Here is a 17,169-nt window from a genome sequence, read left to right as displayed (position 1 = left end):
GTCCTACATGAATAAGCTTAAGGTATTCTAAAATCTTTCTCAACTGCTCTCAATGTTTGTGCTATGGATGATTATTGGATTATAGACTCTGGAGCTACGGATCACATGACAAATAAGCTCCAAAATTTGCATGCTTTTGAAAAATATTGTCCACTCCTTCTAAAGTATCAGTAGCAAATAACAAAGGTGTTCCTGTTTTGGGAAAAGGAAAACTAAAATTACTTTCTAGTCTCATTGAGTCAATTGCCCTTTATGTTCCTTCCTTTCCTTTCCAACTTTTGTCTGTTGGAAGAATTATACATACCTTAAAGTGTCGCTGTCATTTTCTCTCCTTATAATGTTATATTTCAAGATCTCATCACCAAGAAGACGATTGGTGAAGGTTTCTTTTTTAATGGACTTTATTATCTGTCAAAAAATTCCTTTGCCTCCAAGGTTTTTCAAGCTAGTTCAAGTTTAGCACAAGATCATCATCTTTCGCATCAACGTTTGGCTCATCCATATGAGAAAGTGTTGTTTTTTTTGTTCCCAAATATGTGCAAGGCAGCTAATTAATGTGATGTCTGCCATTTATCAAAGTCCTCTAGATTACCCTTTACATCTTCTTTGTCTAGAGCTAGTAATCCTTTTGAAATCGTGCATTCAGACATTTGGCGTCCAGTTCTTTAGTCTTATGATGGATTTAAGTATTTTGTAATCTTTGTAGATGATTTTACGAGGATTACTTGGTTGTATCTTTTGAAACTAAAAAGTGAAGTTGTGGATGTTTTTAAGGATTTTCATAAACTTGTCATCACTCAATTTTCATCATCTATTCATATTTTACGATCCGATAATGGTTCTGAGTATATGTCCAATAACATATCACAATACTTAAGCACATAAGGCATTGTCCATCAAACCAGTTGTGTTGGTACTCCTCAACAGAATGGGATTGCTAAGAGAAAAAATAGAGACCTTCTTGAAAAAACCAGAGCTCTTATGTTTCACATGAATGCATGTTCCAAAAAAAATTTGGTCTCAAGGTGTTCTCACTGCCATATAACTCATCAACAGTCTACCTAGTAGAGTGCTTGGTTTCAAATCTCCTTTTGAAGTGTTGAAAGGTAGAAAGATCGATCTGTCTCACTTGAAAGTCTTTGGCTGCACATGCTTTGTTCATATTCAAGCTCATCAACGTGATAAACTTGATCCTAGAGCTGATAAGTATGTTTTCCTAGGATATTCATCTACTCAAAAGGGGTATAAATGCTACAACTATGCTACTAGGAAACTCATTGTCTCCAGGGATGTGAGATTTGATGAAGTTACTCCCTATTTCACAAGAAAATCATGTGATACTGGTCAGGGGGAGTTTCTATCTGATCTGTTTCCAAATCATAATCTTCATGTTGATGAGGATTGCAATCCATCTATCAATCCTGCTATTCCAGTTCAAGAAGTTCCAGCTATAATTTCTGATCTAGAAATTGATATGCAATCTATTGTCGAGCCCCCCTCTCCACCTGCAGTTGTTCTTCGTAGAAACCCTCCACGAGAATGAGGTCCTCCATCAAAGCTCAATGACTATGTAACCTACAATGCAAGGTATCCGATGACACTCTTCATCTCTTATAAGAAATTTTCCTCTGCTCATTCTGCGTTTCTGAGTGCCCTTAATAATACTCATCAACCTCAAAGTTTTGAGGAAGCCAATCATCTTGATGAATGGAAGCAGGCTATGGCAGATGAACTTAATTAAGCTCTCAATATAATAATACTTGGAGTGTTGTTCGAATTCCTAAAGGGAAGAAGGCTGTAGGTTGCATATGGGTTTATAAGACTAAGGGGGGTGTATTCATTTAAGAGTCTATAAGATTTTTTTGTATTTTGAAAGTCTATGGGTATTCAATTGAGATTTTAAATAATCCTTTAAAATCTTGATGTATTCAATTAAGATTTAGAATTATCCATTCAAATCTGCAGATATTCAAAAGTATACGGATTTTTAAGGATTTCATTAAATGCTGGATTTTGGAGGATTTTATAGTGCTTTTTATACATATCAAAACTAAAAAACAATCCAACCACTTCCCAAGAGATTTTGATGGATTCTTTCCCACTCAAAAAATGAAGAAGCTATTCACAAAAAAAAAAAAAAAAAGCAGCTCTCAATAGGTGACACTCATCCATTTTGTCTTAGACCTATTTTCCCACTATCATCCTCTGCCTCTGCCTCTGCCTCTGCTTTCATCTAATTTTTTTTTTTTAATCTTTCTAGCTAATTAAGCTCACTTTCAATGGTATTGTTAAGATGATACATACACACATGTTTCTTTTGTAAATTAGATATGAAATAAATTATGTCATTAGTTTATTACTTTATTTTTTGTGTAACATTTTGGCTGATTAGTTTTCTCTTATTATTCATATATCATTATACACAACATAAAGAATGGTACATTGCCACACACACACACACACACTATTTTGTCATTGATATAACATTATAGTTGGATCCATACATCCATTGCTTTTACAGAAAAAAAAAATTAACCTACCAAAAATATCATAAGGACTTGTAAAATCAAAACAAATACCAGTAAATCAATCCATTAGAATCAATCAGAGTCCATATAGAATTTAAACAATCCGTGGATTAAGTAAATCCATGGATTATAAAAATTCAAACAAAATCTTTTAAAATCTGAATTGAATACACACCCCTAAGTTTCACTCTGATAGCACTGTGGAGAGACATAAAGCTCGTTTAGTGGCTCGTGGTTTTACTCAAACTTATGGGGTAGACTACAAGGAAACTTTTGCTCCTGTTGCTAAAATGAACACAATAAGAGTTTTGTTATTAGTTGCAGCTAAACATGCATGGCCTCTCTACCAAATGGATGTGAAAAACGTTTTCTTACATGGTGATCTTGAAGAGGAGGTTTATATGAACTTGCCTCCTGGTCATTCTCAGTCTTATAATCATGATATAGTGTGCAAGCTGTGAGTACACCTTTTACTTTGCTCCCTAAAACAGTTCAGTCCCTCACATTCTAAATTCAACAGATTACTCATTGTTTTTCTAATTTCTCACCCAATATGTCCAAAATGTCTATTATACCCCTCACTTCCTCCTTTTTTAAATTTTTTTTTTCTGCTCACCTAAATTCCAAAACCCTCTCTCACACAACCCGACCCAGCATGGTAGCTCCCGAGCCTCTAATCCACAATCTGACCACCACCTCAATCGCCACAACCACACCCTCCATCCCTCTCTGCCGTCTTCAACTAGTCTCTCTATATCTTCAAATCCCACTTCCTCCAACTACTCTTCCTCTCCTTCCTCTATCTCTTCCCCAAAGCATTCGCCTCCATCGCCCACCCGAACCGCCATAGCCTCATCAAGGCCTACTGTTAGCAAAATAGCCACCCTTAAGTATAAGAGGTACAAGTAATAGTATAGGGATTTAAGAAATGTTGTCAAACCCACGAGGATTGGATTCCTTTCACTAGCTAGGGTGTTAACCTAAGAAGAGCTAGAATATGCAAATGTACAATCACAAACCTAAATTCATAAGAAAATCTAGGCTCATATGGTGAGGATTTGCATTGTGGTGGTAGTGAGATTGTGTGTTGGATAGAGTGGTGAATCAAATGAAACTAAACGTTTAAACAAGTAATATAATAGATGAAGTTAGAGGTTGGATTTTCTACCACTGACCTCCTTTGCAAGTATTGAAGTTCAAATACAAGTGATGCTATTCTAATTTCCCAATTACCCTCTTTGCATCCGGATAAGACTACAAAGGCTTAAACTTCTTTAATGGTATCAATTCCAACCGGATAAGTCTAGAATTAACTACCTAAGAACAAATCCTATTACCGGTTAAGTCTCAATTCATTGTTCCTAGATGTATAAAGCTTGAGTTTAGATAATCATGCAAGAAAACCAATCCTAGATCTAGGTGATTTTAACTCACAACCTTCATATGCACATAGAGGATGCTATCATGCTATTAATGCTCAAGGCTAACTACTCCCTAAACATTTTTTTTCATGAGATGACAAACACAACACATTCAAAGTAGTTAAGTTTGAATGAATGCAATCACTTCCTGAATTAGCATATGAAGATGAAAATCACAAATAACATCAAATGTAAATTAAAACAACAATTCATACAAGTTTGGCTAGTTAGGGCTTTCAACCCTAACCCCAACAATGTAACTACTCACACATAATCATACAAATTAGCATCAAATCTATAAAGTATATCAAGGTAAATTAAAGAGTTAAGGAAAGAATGAACTAGTTGAAGCTTGACAAATCAATGGCTAGCTCCTCATTTGTTTTCCTCCTTCAATGCTCCTTGAATCCTCCTTGATGGTGGAATGGATGGATGATAAGCTTCTTGATGGTGATGATGAATGGAATTGTGATGAAGATATGATGCTCCTTTGGCCAACTTTGGGTGGTAGTGATGGAGGTTGAGGAGTATGGATATTATGGGTTTGGATTTTGGGAGGTGGATATGGAGGTTTTATGAAGGAGATGAAGAGAGAAAGAGGATGTAATGGGGTGGAATGGGTGATGCCTTAAGAGTGTGATGAAAGGATACTTGTATAGAGAAGAGAGAGGAGTAAAATGATGAATGGAAGCAAAATGAGCAGCTCAAGCATTGAGGTGGAGTATGAGAGTGGTAATAGATCCTAAAAATAAGGGAAAATGGTATGGAAGAGATGGAGTAAAAAGAGGAAAGTAATGATGAGCTATTAGAGTGTAAAGTAGAAAAATATGACTTAGGAGAAGATAGGAGCAGCTAACTCTCTTTATTGTGCATGGAAAACATAAAATTGAAGAGTGTTGGGGTGGTTTTGGGTCATCAAAGTCAATGACAAGCATGGAGAGAACCCTATATATGCACCATGCCTATTATCCAAATGATAATATGATAGATTGATCTTGTCATAATCTTGTAGGATTCTTCTAGAACTCTCCTTGAGAATTGCAGCAACATAACCCTTCCAAAAATGCACAACAAATCCGTCCAAAATGGATTCTCGGCCAAGTTACCCTTATTCAACTAGGATTCATTTTCTGCTTCCGAAGCTTCATTCAATTGAATCTCCACCGAGACTTCAGAATTGGCCTTCGACTTCTGCATACCAAATTTTCCTCGATAAGTTTAGATCATTCTGGTAAAATTTTAGAGCTTAGTTCACCGTGGTTTGGCCGGAAATGCTGCCGGAATCAGTACAGGTCCGGTTTTTCCATTTTCGTCTTTTAGTCAGAAACTTGGACCGATCTTTTGAAGGCCTTACACTCCAAAATAGCTCTTGCACTCTTCATGAGAAATTATTCTTAGGATGTATAGAATGGATCTGAAAAGTTTCAACTCATTTGGAGTTCGTTTGATCAGGCTTTCGCCCCTCCTTCCTTGTCTAGCTTGCTTTCTCCTAGCCGGAGTATGAAAATGTGATAAGATTGACTTTTTAGTGCATTTCCATGCTTCTCCATCATTTCCTAGCATGATAAGGAAAACATAATAAATATATATAAATAAACACAAAGGTTAAGCAAAAGTACAAGATTAGGGAAATAATGGGATTGGATTAGTCAACATTAAATTGGACTTTAGAACAAGTAATTTTCATGTTTTAAGGCACAAATATGTATATGAATTATGATCCAACACCTACCACCCGTTCCCCCCCCCCCCCCACCTACCAACCCGAGACTCTCCTCCCCCTCATCTTCTCCATCATCTACGTCTTAGGATACGTGCTCTACTGTCTCGGCCTCTGGTACGTCACCCACACAGTCGGGATTGATACCTGACACGGCAAGCCCGCCACCTTTAACTCCGTCTAGGTTTTTGTTCTGCCTCTGCTGGGTACCGTTAGGGCTAATGAATGCTGCCATGAAAAAAGGAGGGGAAGAGAGACAGAGAGAGAGAGAGAAGATGATATGACCCGCCCCTGATTTCACCCTGAAATCTGAAGTGGCCTCTTGTAGGGCCACCTTAAGAATAATTCTATCGAAAATTCGACAGAATCATCTCTAAAGATGGATTACCCAAAACCTGTAGAAAGCATAATATACACTTCCACAATAGTCAGCTGAATATCCGAAATTTAACATAATTAATCTCAATTACATAAATATAACTCCCAAACTTTAAAACATTTTTCCTACAGGTTATCAGAGCAATCTAAAAGAGGAAAGTGAAATCAAGGTACACGTAGGTTAAATAAGTAACTTACAATATAAAATACGACATCAGCTGTCTAAACTCCTACTATGCCGAACCAGCTAATCTGCAGACTGTGCATTTTAAACCGAATGGCCCAGGAAAAAGTATTTGAAAAACGTTAGCGTGAGTAAACAAAAATAATAATGTTAAAATAAAAGAACTTTAAATACTTTCCTTCTTTAATTTTTAAAAATCATAGATGCATGCAAACATTTATAAAATCTTTCTTGAAGAAAACTTGCAAAATCACACCAGCCTCGCCTGGTCTTACTGATGTTGACCGAGCGTTGACTTGACGCTTACGGGTCAAAGTTCATGATACGTGACGAAGCCTTTGTGTTGGCTTCCCACAGACGGCTCCAATGTTAATGTTAGAAACCGAATGCTCTAATTAACGTAAAGAATGAGAGAGAGAGAAAGAGCGAGACACAAGAAGTATGGTGATTCGTCTCCCGCCTTAGCGGGAAACTACGTCCACTTGAAATGTTGTACTAGTGTTTGGGCCTTGCGGCCCAAGAGGATTACAAAGTGTTGTAATGGAGTGACTTCTAAGTGGGAGGAGGGGTCCCTTTTATAGGTAAGGGAACCCCTCTCCTTTACATTTCTTAGATGTGGGATGTAAAAATCACTATTCTAGTATAGAAAGCCATATTGTGGAGGCATGTTGGCAAGGCTGGGAAGGTGGCTTCCCGACGAGGTATTGGCCGCTTCCGACTACCGTGGCGTAGCTTGGACATCGAGCTATGGGATGCATATCTCAGTTGGGCCCCACCATGGCTTGTGGGCCCCCCTAAGAGGGTGTTACTTATGCTTGGTGATGTAGCAAATCCTCCATATTGTTGGAGGTAAGTACAAGTCCCCGAAGTCCCTAAGTAAGAGGAGCTTCTTGGTTGGGGAGTTATACACATGATGTCATCAAGCATAAGTAAAGTCCGAGAGGCGCCTAGCCCCTACAAGTCCCCGAACTCGGCAAGAAGGGACTCGTTAACCTGCACAACAAAGACAAAAGCGTGCATATGTAGAATGCTTGTAGTATTGGGCAACGTATGTGAGTTGCATTGATATGCATTGGCATATACGAATGTATGAGGTGCATGATACATGTTGATGTATACATTTGAATGGCGCCGAGTACGATCGATTATGACGTATAAACTCGAGAACGCGTATGGTTGTGTGAACATATCACCAATAAGCACATGAATTGCATATGATGCGCGTGGTGGTCGCAAGAAAATGAACGAGTCGAGTGACGAGGTTACGCTCGGTGTAAGTTGCATGAGTGCCATGAAGGCAAGCGTTTGTAATTCGTGAACGATGAATACGCAAACACTTGTGTTTGTTTGGTTTTCGCTCGTATTAATGGAACGCGAAAAGAATTCGATTTGTTGCAAACGACAAATGGTAGAAGAATTCAATGTTCCATTAATGTGTACTATTTCGAGGGGATATGAGTGTAAAGCTCTAGAATGCCGGGAAGGCGTGAGCATAAAACTCGGGGTTGCCGGGAAGGCATGAGCGGGAACCTCGAGGGTATCGTGAAAGAGTGAGCGTGAAGGCTCGGGAATGCCGGGAAGGCGTGAGCGTGAAAGCTGGGGAATGCCGGGAAGGCATGAGCGGGAAGCTCGAGGGTGTCGTAAAGGCGTGAGCGGGAAGGCTCAGGAATGTCGGGAAGGCGTGAGCGTGAAAGCTCGGGAATGTCGGGAAGGCGTGAGCGGGAAGCTCGGGGGTGCCGAGTAGGCGTGAGCGTTAGAGCTCGTGAGCTGAAAGCTCGAGGGTGCCGCGGAGGCGTGAGCGTTAGAGCTCGTGAGCGGGAAGCTAGAGGATGCCGGGTAGGCGTGAGTGTTAGAGCTCGTGAGCGGGAAGCTCGAGGGTGCCGCGGAGGCATGAGCGTTAGAGCTCGTGAGTGGGAAGCTCTGGGGTGCAGGGAAGGCATGAGCGTTAGAGCTCGTGAGCGGGAAGCTTGAGGGTGCCACGGAGGCGTGAGCACGGAGCTCGGGGGTGCCGCGGAGGCGGTGGGCGTTAGGTAGCGAACCTAATCTTTGATACCCAAGCGTCGGGGGTTAACCGCCGGATCAATGGCTGTCGTGGGCTGCATTAACCGGTCCCTTTACTCTTTCCCGGAAGAGAAAAGCTTGACTATAATGCCGCGTAGCGGTCATTGTCATTATGAGGCGTTGCCTTACCGCTTGGCGGTTGGTCGTGGACCATAGACTCGTGGAGTCTAGACCCGTTTAGGTCTCTTTCCCGTGGGAAAAGTTTGACAAAGTATGGTGCCAGGAGGCTAGACCATAAGTTTACATATAGAGTATATGTAAAGTTTGTAATTGTATTAACAATGACAAATAAGTATAGCAAGTAATAATATATGGATCTTATGGCCATGTAACAAGCACAATAGATAGTGGCAAGTGTAATGGGTGTCCATATAAAATTTTGAGAGTAGCTTCCGATGAAAGCTATAAAGCATTGTGAACCTAGAGCTTAACTAAAGCATGTTGGATATGCTTGAGCGAGTTAGGTTGTGTTCGAGCAAGTTAGGTGTAGTTGAGCGGGTAGGCGTTGTGCGAGCATGCGGGGCATGGCCCAAGCAAGTTGTGGCCATGCTCGATACCCAAGCGAGTCGTAACCCAAGCAAGTCGTTTATCCGAGCATGTTTAATTAAGTCATGTGTGTCACAAGCTTCTAGATATGGCATAGGTTGTTTGAGTATCACATGTTTATTTAATTAGATTGTAATTAAATAGAAACATGGCATGTGTAGCATGTACTTGTAATGTGGATGCTAATAATATTTTTGCATTGTTGTAAACATGCTTAAGGATCATATAGACATGTAGATGCATATCAAGTGTGATATATTGTGGGCATGCTTAAAAGTAGTAAAAGCATGTAAAGGCATAACAATACCTCTAATTGCAAGAGCGTAAAAGATAAGATATAGTTACTTATCTTATGCCGATTCGGAGCGAGTTGGAGTTGGAATTGATATAAGTACCCAAATCATGTTGGAGTTGTCTAAGCATGACGCTCCATTACTCCGGCGAAGCACCATAATAGGAGGCTAATGATTTAGTTGATTGAAATTGTGCTTGTGTCTCATGAGTCTTAGAGAAGCCATGGCGAGTGCAACGCAATTTTCCGCTGCCCAGACCCAGTTAGCAAGTGTCTTTGAGTGGATGCGAGCGACGATTGGAGATCAGATGACTGCAGATCGAGCATAGGAGGTTCTGGTGTCTGATATGGGTGCCCAAACAAATACTTGGGTGTTGATAGTATTTTTCTCGGTGACCGGGAGATTAAGCCTCCGTTAATTAAGAAAATTGAGTCTTTGACCAGAGTATTGAAGCTCCGTCGAGATGGAGATCGATAGGCTCGCTGGCGGTAGCCTTGCTGGCGGCAAAAGGAGGAGCTGATGCTTCTTCAAGAGGAGTGAGTTGACTCCGTCAAGAAGAGGAGTTGACGCTCCATCAAGAAGCTCCGTCGAGATGGATGAGTTGCTAGCGGTTGTCGCTGGCGGGCTGCAAGCCTCTCTTCACATGGGTGTCCAGAGTAAATGGGCACCCAAAAGTTGTTTGCGTATGACGGTGATGTCTATCGCCGATTAAAGATAATTGGTGGTTCTGACGCAAGGATTGGAAACAGATGCTGCCGCTGAACGAGGAGATGATGATTGAAGAAAGACGGGCGGAGCTTTGCCTAGAGGTTGGCGGGGCTTTGCTCAGCTGCAAGACTTTGCTCAGCGGGAAGCCAAAGATTGGGCGGGGATTTGCAACCTGCTAGCGATGGTGGTGAAGCTGTCGGCACTTGATGGGTCTGGCTGAAGCTGTTGCTGGGCTCGTTGAGCGCTAGCGGAGGTGGGTGTTAGCGGTAAGTGCTAGCCTTGCTAGTGGAAGCTGTGCTGGCTGTAGGCGCTTGGCGGAGATGGTAGCTTGCGGAGGTTGTCCAGTAATGGCTAGTGGTGGAGCTGTGCCTAGCGGTAGCAGCTGTCGGAGCTTAATTTCCTAGCGGTTGTGGCTGGCGGAACTGTGCCTAGCGGAGGCTGCCTGGCAGAGAGTGACCAGCGGAGGATGCTGGGCTTGAGTTTTTACCGTTGGGTTTGAACTTATGTTGTCTAGCTCTCGGCACTAGGCTTGAGTTTTTACCGCTGGTGTCTGGTGCTGACGATGATTGATCAAGATTGGAGCGCCGCTGATGATGATTGAAGAGTGGCCAGGGGTCCATATTAGATCTCTGGGTGTCCAGAGTAATTTGGCACCACAAAATGTTTTTTTTGTTGTTGTTGTTGCCGCTAAGTGACCGCTAAGTCCGCCAAGGATGGGATTACCGCTAAGTGAGTTGCCGCCCATGATGGAATTTGTATGTATTGCCGCTAAGGATAGAGTGTTGACACTAGAGCAGCGTGCCAAGTTGACAGAGCATAGGTTGCCAAAGAAATTTTTTTTTTTTTTTTGGTAGTTGGCTTTGACTACTCCTATCAGCATTGACCGGCGTTGACCATCCTTGACCGGCGTTGACCATCCTTGTTCGGCGTTGACCAACCCTGATTTGATGTTGACCGAGCGTTGACTTGACGCTTACGGGTCAAAGTTCATGATACGTGACGAAGCCTTTGTGTTGGCTTCCCACAGACAGCTCCAATGTTAATGTTAGAAACCGAATGCTCTAATTAACGTAAAGAATGAGAGAGAGAGAAAGAGCGAGACACAAGAAGTATGGTGGTTCGTCTCCCGCCTTAGCGGGAAACTACGTCCACTTGAAATGTTGTACTAGTGTTTGGGCCTTGCGGCCCAAGAGGATTACAAAGTGTTGTAATGGAGTGGCTTCTAAGTGGGAGGAGGGGTCACTTTTATAGGTAAGGGAACCCCTCTCCTTTACATTTTTTTAGATGTGGGATGTAAAAATCACTATTCTAGTATAGAAAGCCATATTGTGGAGGCATGTTGGCAAGGCCGGGAAGGTGGCTTCCCGGCGAGGTATTGGCCACTTCCGACTACTGTGGCGTAGCTTGGACATCGGGTTACGGGATGCATGTCTCGGTTGGGCCCCACCATGGCTTGTGGCCCCCCCTAAGAGGGTGTTACTTATGCTTGGTGATGTAGCAAATCCTCCATATTGTTGGAGGTATGTACATTAATTAATTTAACATCCTAACTAAAAACAAAGATGATCCAAAGGTCATATTTCCTCGAATCTTAACCCGAAAATCCGAAAGTTCAAAAATTTCAATCGATCCCAAAGTTTAACGTTTACCTACCAAATTATAGCCACATGTTCGTAACAACAAGTACCACCTAACTACCAAAGTAGATGGTCAGAAACAGCCTTACAACCCTACCTCCCCCCCCCCCCCCCCCGGACCAACTCCGATCTCGAATTGGGTCTCAATACCAGTGCAAGATTCATCTCATCAACCCCTTCCATTCTTAAAACTACAACATAGGCCAATTCAAAACATATAAGCCAAAAATTAACTCGAAACAAAACGGGAATTCAAATTTTCAAAGCTCTTCCATTCCACCTCCACACTTCGATTCGATGCAAGAGAGTTGTATGGTTGGAAAGAGGATGATGACGACTTCAAAACCCAGTCGATGGCGCTGCCTGAGGTTGCCGGAAAACATAGAACTGACCGGAAAGTTTAATCGGGTCAGCCGCGAGCTTCAAGGCTTCGACATGTCTTTCTAGGCACAAATTGATGTAAGGAAATTCCGGAAAACAAAAAAGGAGGAGGAGGTGCCTCCAACGGCACCGGTGCGGCGACCTAGTTCGACTGGACGGTAGAGAACCCGTCTGGTCTTCGGTCAAGTCCGGTCGAATAACCAAGTTGGTGAGAGAGAAACTGAATAGGGTTTTCGGGGTAACTTTCCGAAAATGGAAACTTACCAAAGGTAATTGGCTAATTATGGTAAATTTCCCAAAACATTAACTTTTACTTTTTAGATCGTAACTTCTTCGTACAAACTCCGATTTGGGCGCGCCACATGTCCACGGACTCGGTTTAACGTGCTTTGCAACTTTTGTGAATGAAGTTTTCTCAAAATATGAACAAACCAAAAGTCAACTTTTTGGTCAACTGAATGTTCGAAACAAAGGTATGATAGTTGTCATTTACCGTCCAAATGACTAATAAACCAAATTGAGGTACGGGACGTAACAGAAGAAAACCAAAATTGAGGTACGGGACGTAACAGAAGAAATAAACATAAAAAGAGGAAGGGAGGGGTATAATAGACATTTTGGACCTATTGGGTGAGAAATTGAGAAAACACAGAGTAATCTGTTGAATTCAGAAGGTGTAGAACTGAACTGTTTTTGGGAGTAAAATATAGGGAATAACTAGTATTCAGTCCATAAAATTATAAAGGAGTTACTATGATAACCATCATCAACATTGATGTATGCGAGTAAAACAACTGATATTTTGTTCAATTTTAGAGAGAGAAAAAACAACAACTTATTTTCACTCGCTGCTAATTAATTTTGGGTTCAATATTTAGATTACTTTGTCAAAGCTCCAATTCAATTTATGCTACCAGGTAATTAATTAATTACATTTATAGCAAGTAAATCTAATAAGAAAGGAGCTCCGCAAAACTCGGATTGATCGGCGTCTAGGGTTGAAAACTTGTTCTCGTCCGGTGGCGCTCATTGTTGGTGATGGTTCGCCTCGCCGGTGAAGGGCTGCTGCCGGACGGGGATTCTAATTATGCCTGGGAGTTTCTTGGAGAATGTTTTGGCTCGGGATTTGGGCTGGATGGCTTGGCGGCGAGTCCGAACGACGGAGCTTCAGGCCGAGTGGCTGTGTGTACATGAAGGGGCACCTCATCGAGGGATTTCCAGCTCTGGTGAGTCGGAGGTGACTGGGCGGCGGTGGAGGATCCTGGATCGGGGAGCACGATTGCAACGGGTTCTGTGGCGGCGTAGCTCGGTGTGGGGTTTTGCGACTCAGAGCGTGGCGGCGGAGGTTGTTGCGGCGTGGGTCGATTGGGACGACGCTGGGGTGCGGCAGGGGAGACCGCTGGAACTACGCCGGAGTGGTATGCATGGCCAGTCGGTTGAGGAAGATGAAGTTTGGGCTTGGGCCTAACCAATCTTTGCCAGACCCGAGTTTGAGCCTCTTTTCATGGGGCTGTCCTTTTTGGGCTTCTATGGTGGGCTGGGGTGTTTGCCCTAGGCCCATCTCTATGTTTTTAGTTTATCTATTTACAATAATTCCTTGTATTAGGAAACTAGGCATTTTTATGCTCTATGTCTCTCTAGCGTCTCTGAAGTAGTACCGAAGGAGGTTATCCTCTATTTCTACGTCGTTGAATGTATAATGAGTAGGACTATATGTATGTACCACCTGTGGGTACTACCACTAGCTTCTTGTCTGTCTATCAGCGGAAGGGTATGTAACGGCCTATTTCTGACTTGTGATGAATATAAATGTTGATTTTCATTCAAAAAAAATTTATGCTACCAGGTTTGCCGCCCTACTTAATCAACTAATTTGTTAGGCGATTTTCTACACCTTTAATGAAAACCATCAACTGCATAACTATACATGAGTGAAACAATAGATATTTTGTTCGATTTAAAAGAGAAATTAAGAGAAAACAACAAATTTTTATTTTTATTGAAAGACAACAATTTATAAAAATAAGAATATTACACTTGATTTTTTTTTTTAAATGAAGAGTACATATCATTAATATGACCATGAATCATGGGTAAGAATAAGAATAGTACAATTCACAAGAAATTTAATTCTAATTATTATAAGTATCTTAGCCATAATATATGTGTACTATTGATACGTGCTCAGGATGGCATCTGCATGGTCTTGCACTACCTTCCAGGCCCTGTGTATGTGCTTTTCCTCGGTCAGAGTTGCTCCAATTGCGCACCGTAACACACACATGCCTCCAACCACAGCATGAGTCATGTATACATCACCTGATGCATTGATCGCCTCCAATAGCTTGCAATTGACCTCGTTTATCATAGCAGTACTTCCATCATCATCACCTGGAGCTTCGGTAATTGCTGATGGAGAAATCCTAAAACAGACCATGGCGAAATTCCTAGGCACAACAACCTCAAACCATTTGTTCTCTCGCACAAGCCTTTCAAAGACCTCGGCCATTTTCACATGGCTTCTGAGAAAGTTTCTGAGATTATCTACTCCATAGCTTCTTAGCACGAGCCATAATTTCAATGCGCGGAACCTTCGGCTCAGTGCTATTTGCCAGTCTTTGTAGTCCACCACTTGCTTTGAATCACTGGCTTTGTTCCTTAAAAACTCTGGATTCGTTGACAAGGAATCGATCAATGCAGTTGGGTTCTTAACCCAAAGGCAACAACAATCTAGAGTTGTGAAGAACCATTTATGTGCATTGAAACTGAATGAATTTGCTCCCTCAACGCCTTCAATGAAATGCTGAAACTCTGGACAAATGCAGACACTTCCTGCGTATGCTGCATCGACATGAACCCATATGCAATAATCTTTTGCTACATCACACAGTCCCCCTAATGGATCAACAGAAGTGGTTGCAGTTGTTCCCATCGTGGCACATAGAAACAAAGGAACTAACCCTTTTTCTATGTCAGAACAAATTGTGGATCTCAGCAACTCAGGTGATAGTGCAAAATTTGTGGATTGTGTAGTGTTGATGGCCCTGAAATTGTTTGGATGGATTCCAACAATTTGGGAGGCTTTTTTAAGTGCACTATGTGTTTGATCTGACCCATATACAACTAGCCTTCCAATGTTGTCTTTACCAATTCGGCTTAGCATTTCGTCTCTAGCAGCAGCCATGGTGCAAACAATGGCCTCACAAGTAGTCCCTTGTAACACACCACCACCGTTGCCAGAGAAAAGGAAAGACTTGGGAAGTTGAAGCATGTTTCCAAGCCAATCCATGACTATGCTTTCTAGCTCAGTTGCAGCAGGCGATGACATCCAGTTGAATCCAACCACATTGAATCCAGTGCTAAGCATTTCGCCGAGAAACCCTGCGATGCTACCACTTGAAGGAAAGTAGCCAAAGTAGCTAGGGCTTTGCCAATGTGTTATACCAGGAACAATATGATCTCGCACATCTTGGAGGATGGTTTCAATCGGCTCGGGGTTGTATGGCGCAGACTCCGGCAGGCGCTTTTTGAGATAACCTGGTTGAACTTGGCTTAGAACCGGGTACTTCTCTATGTTCTTGTAATAGTCTGCAATAAAATCTATCATTATGTGGCCTTGTCTCCTGAATTCTTCCGGATCCAGAGGGTTAGCCATGGGGGGATCACAGTTGTTTTCTACTGGACCATGGTGCAATTCGAGGCTACCCATTTGGATTGGAAGTGAACTAAACACAATTACAAGAGATGATAAAGAGGGAAAGACAGTTGATGAGTTGAGTCACTGTGTGGGAGGATACATGCATATGGAAGTGTATATATAGAGGTAGGGGTCTAATATATGTTCAAGCGCTTTGGTCCTTGGGCTTAAATGTTAAAATTGTTGTCCCATTGTAGGAGCTGATCACATGTGGGATTGTGGGGTATATCCAATGTAACAAAGCTGGGTTATACTTAATAATTTCTTTTATTACCCATCATTTATGAAAGCATATTTATGGTCCACCAGCTTAGGCAGTTAGGCGCGCAGTTGCATTCTTAGCTGCCTCTTATAAAGACAAAATTAATGCAATGCACATATTAATGAAAAGGTAATCAATTTTTTTTTTTTTTGACTTTGTCAAGGGGAACCCAAAGGCTTCCTATGCCCAAGATAAACCCCTTCGGCGCATGTGAAATGCTCCAACTGTGCATTGCAGCACAGTGCCTCGCCACTTTGACAGCTTTGGGGTTCGAACCTAGGTTGGGGAGCACACCCAACTAGGCAAGAACCACTAGGCCACTTGCAGTGGTTGGTAATCAATTATTTAATAATTCTCATGCTTCTTAACTTAGCTATGGAAATGTTGGATAAATAATGGAAGAAAATGTTGTTGTGATAAAAATAAATGGTGGATTTACTCTCTTTCAACTTTTAATTTCAACAATATTAAATCTAATTGCGGTGAAATTTTACTTATAAGTTATAATATCACCAACATATTCTCTATTTATTATATTACAGTTCTGTTACCTACCTCTGCATAATGTATATATATATATAATTTTTTTTTTAAAAAAAGCTACATAATGTATATTTGTAGTACAATCTGATCCATACACATAAATAAACTCATTTTTGTGGAATGACAATGAGCGCCCACTACCTATGTACGAAGTCATGGGTTCGAGTCACCATGGGGACAGGAGTGAAACCCTTTGATCCTCTTTTATAAAAATTTATTGTACAAAAAAAAAAAAAAAAAAAAAGTGGAATGACAATTTTATATTAGGTTTAAATTAAATTATTATCCTGAACTTTACGCCGAAAATCATATCAGTTCTTAATGTTTTAATTTCATCAACAACACCCCTATGCTTACTAGTTTAATCAATCTAGTTCAATCTGTTAAGTTTGACAGTTAAATGAAGACGTGGCTTGAATATAAGTTATAACCCACCTTATTATGACGTGAGGATGATCGACTTGAAATCCCCAATTTGGATCTAGTTGCCAATTCTGGGGGTTTGATTCTGTTTTAGGACCCAATTGCCATTATTCAATCACAAGTCATTGTCACGTCAAAACAGGTGCGTTATATTCGAGTCATGTCAGCACTTAACGGTCAAAATTGACATATTGGACTAGACTGATCAAATTGGTAAATAGAAGGGTATTATAGATGAAATTAAAACATTAGGACTGACATGATTTTGAGTGTAAAGTTGAAGATGGTAACTGAATTTAGTCCTTCATATTAATATAGTAATCCAACCTAGTTTTGAGGGTGTTTGGGTAGCTTAAGTTCTGGTAATGGGATGGCCTTCAATGATGG

The 17,169-nt window shown here is 41.3% G+C and overlaps 1 protein-coding gene across 1 annotated transcript; it reads right to left on the bottom strand.

Annotated features, from left to right (window-relative positions):
* Positions 1-13,923: 13,923 nt before the first annotated feature.
* On the bottom strand, positions 13,924-15,629 carry LOC133733136 (phenylacetaldehyde synthase-like). The gene has a single exon (XM_062160741.1). The coding sequence runs from the start codon at positions 15,564-15,566 to the stop codon at positions 14,028-14,030; it is 1,539 nt and encodes a 512-aa protein (XP_062016725.1). The 5' UTR covers positions 15,567-15,629; the 3' UTR covers positions 13,924-14,027.
* Between the last annotated feature and the right edge of the window lie 1,540 nt (positions 15,630-17,169).

The sequence above is a fragment of the Rosa rugosa genome, chromosome 2 (assembly GCF_958449725.1).
Source record: "Rosa rugosa chromosome 2, drRosRugo1.1, whole genome shotgun sequence".
NCBI classification, from domain to species: domain Eukaryota; kingdom Viridiplantae; phylum Streptophyta; class Magnoliopsida; order Rosales; family Rosaceae; genus Rosa; species Rosa rugosa.
Note: the sequence above shows the minus strand (reverse complement) of the source record. Positions and strands in the feature narration are given on the sequence as shown.

Coding starts and splice junctions, on each gene's coding strand:
- LOC133733136 (XM_062160741.1), bottom strand. CDS start 15,566: ATGGGTAGCCTCGAATTGCACCATGGTCCAGTAGAAAACAACTGTGAT.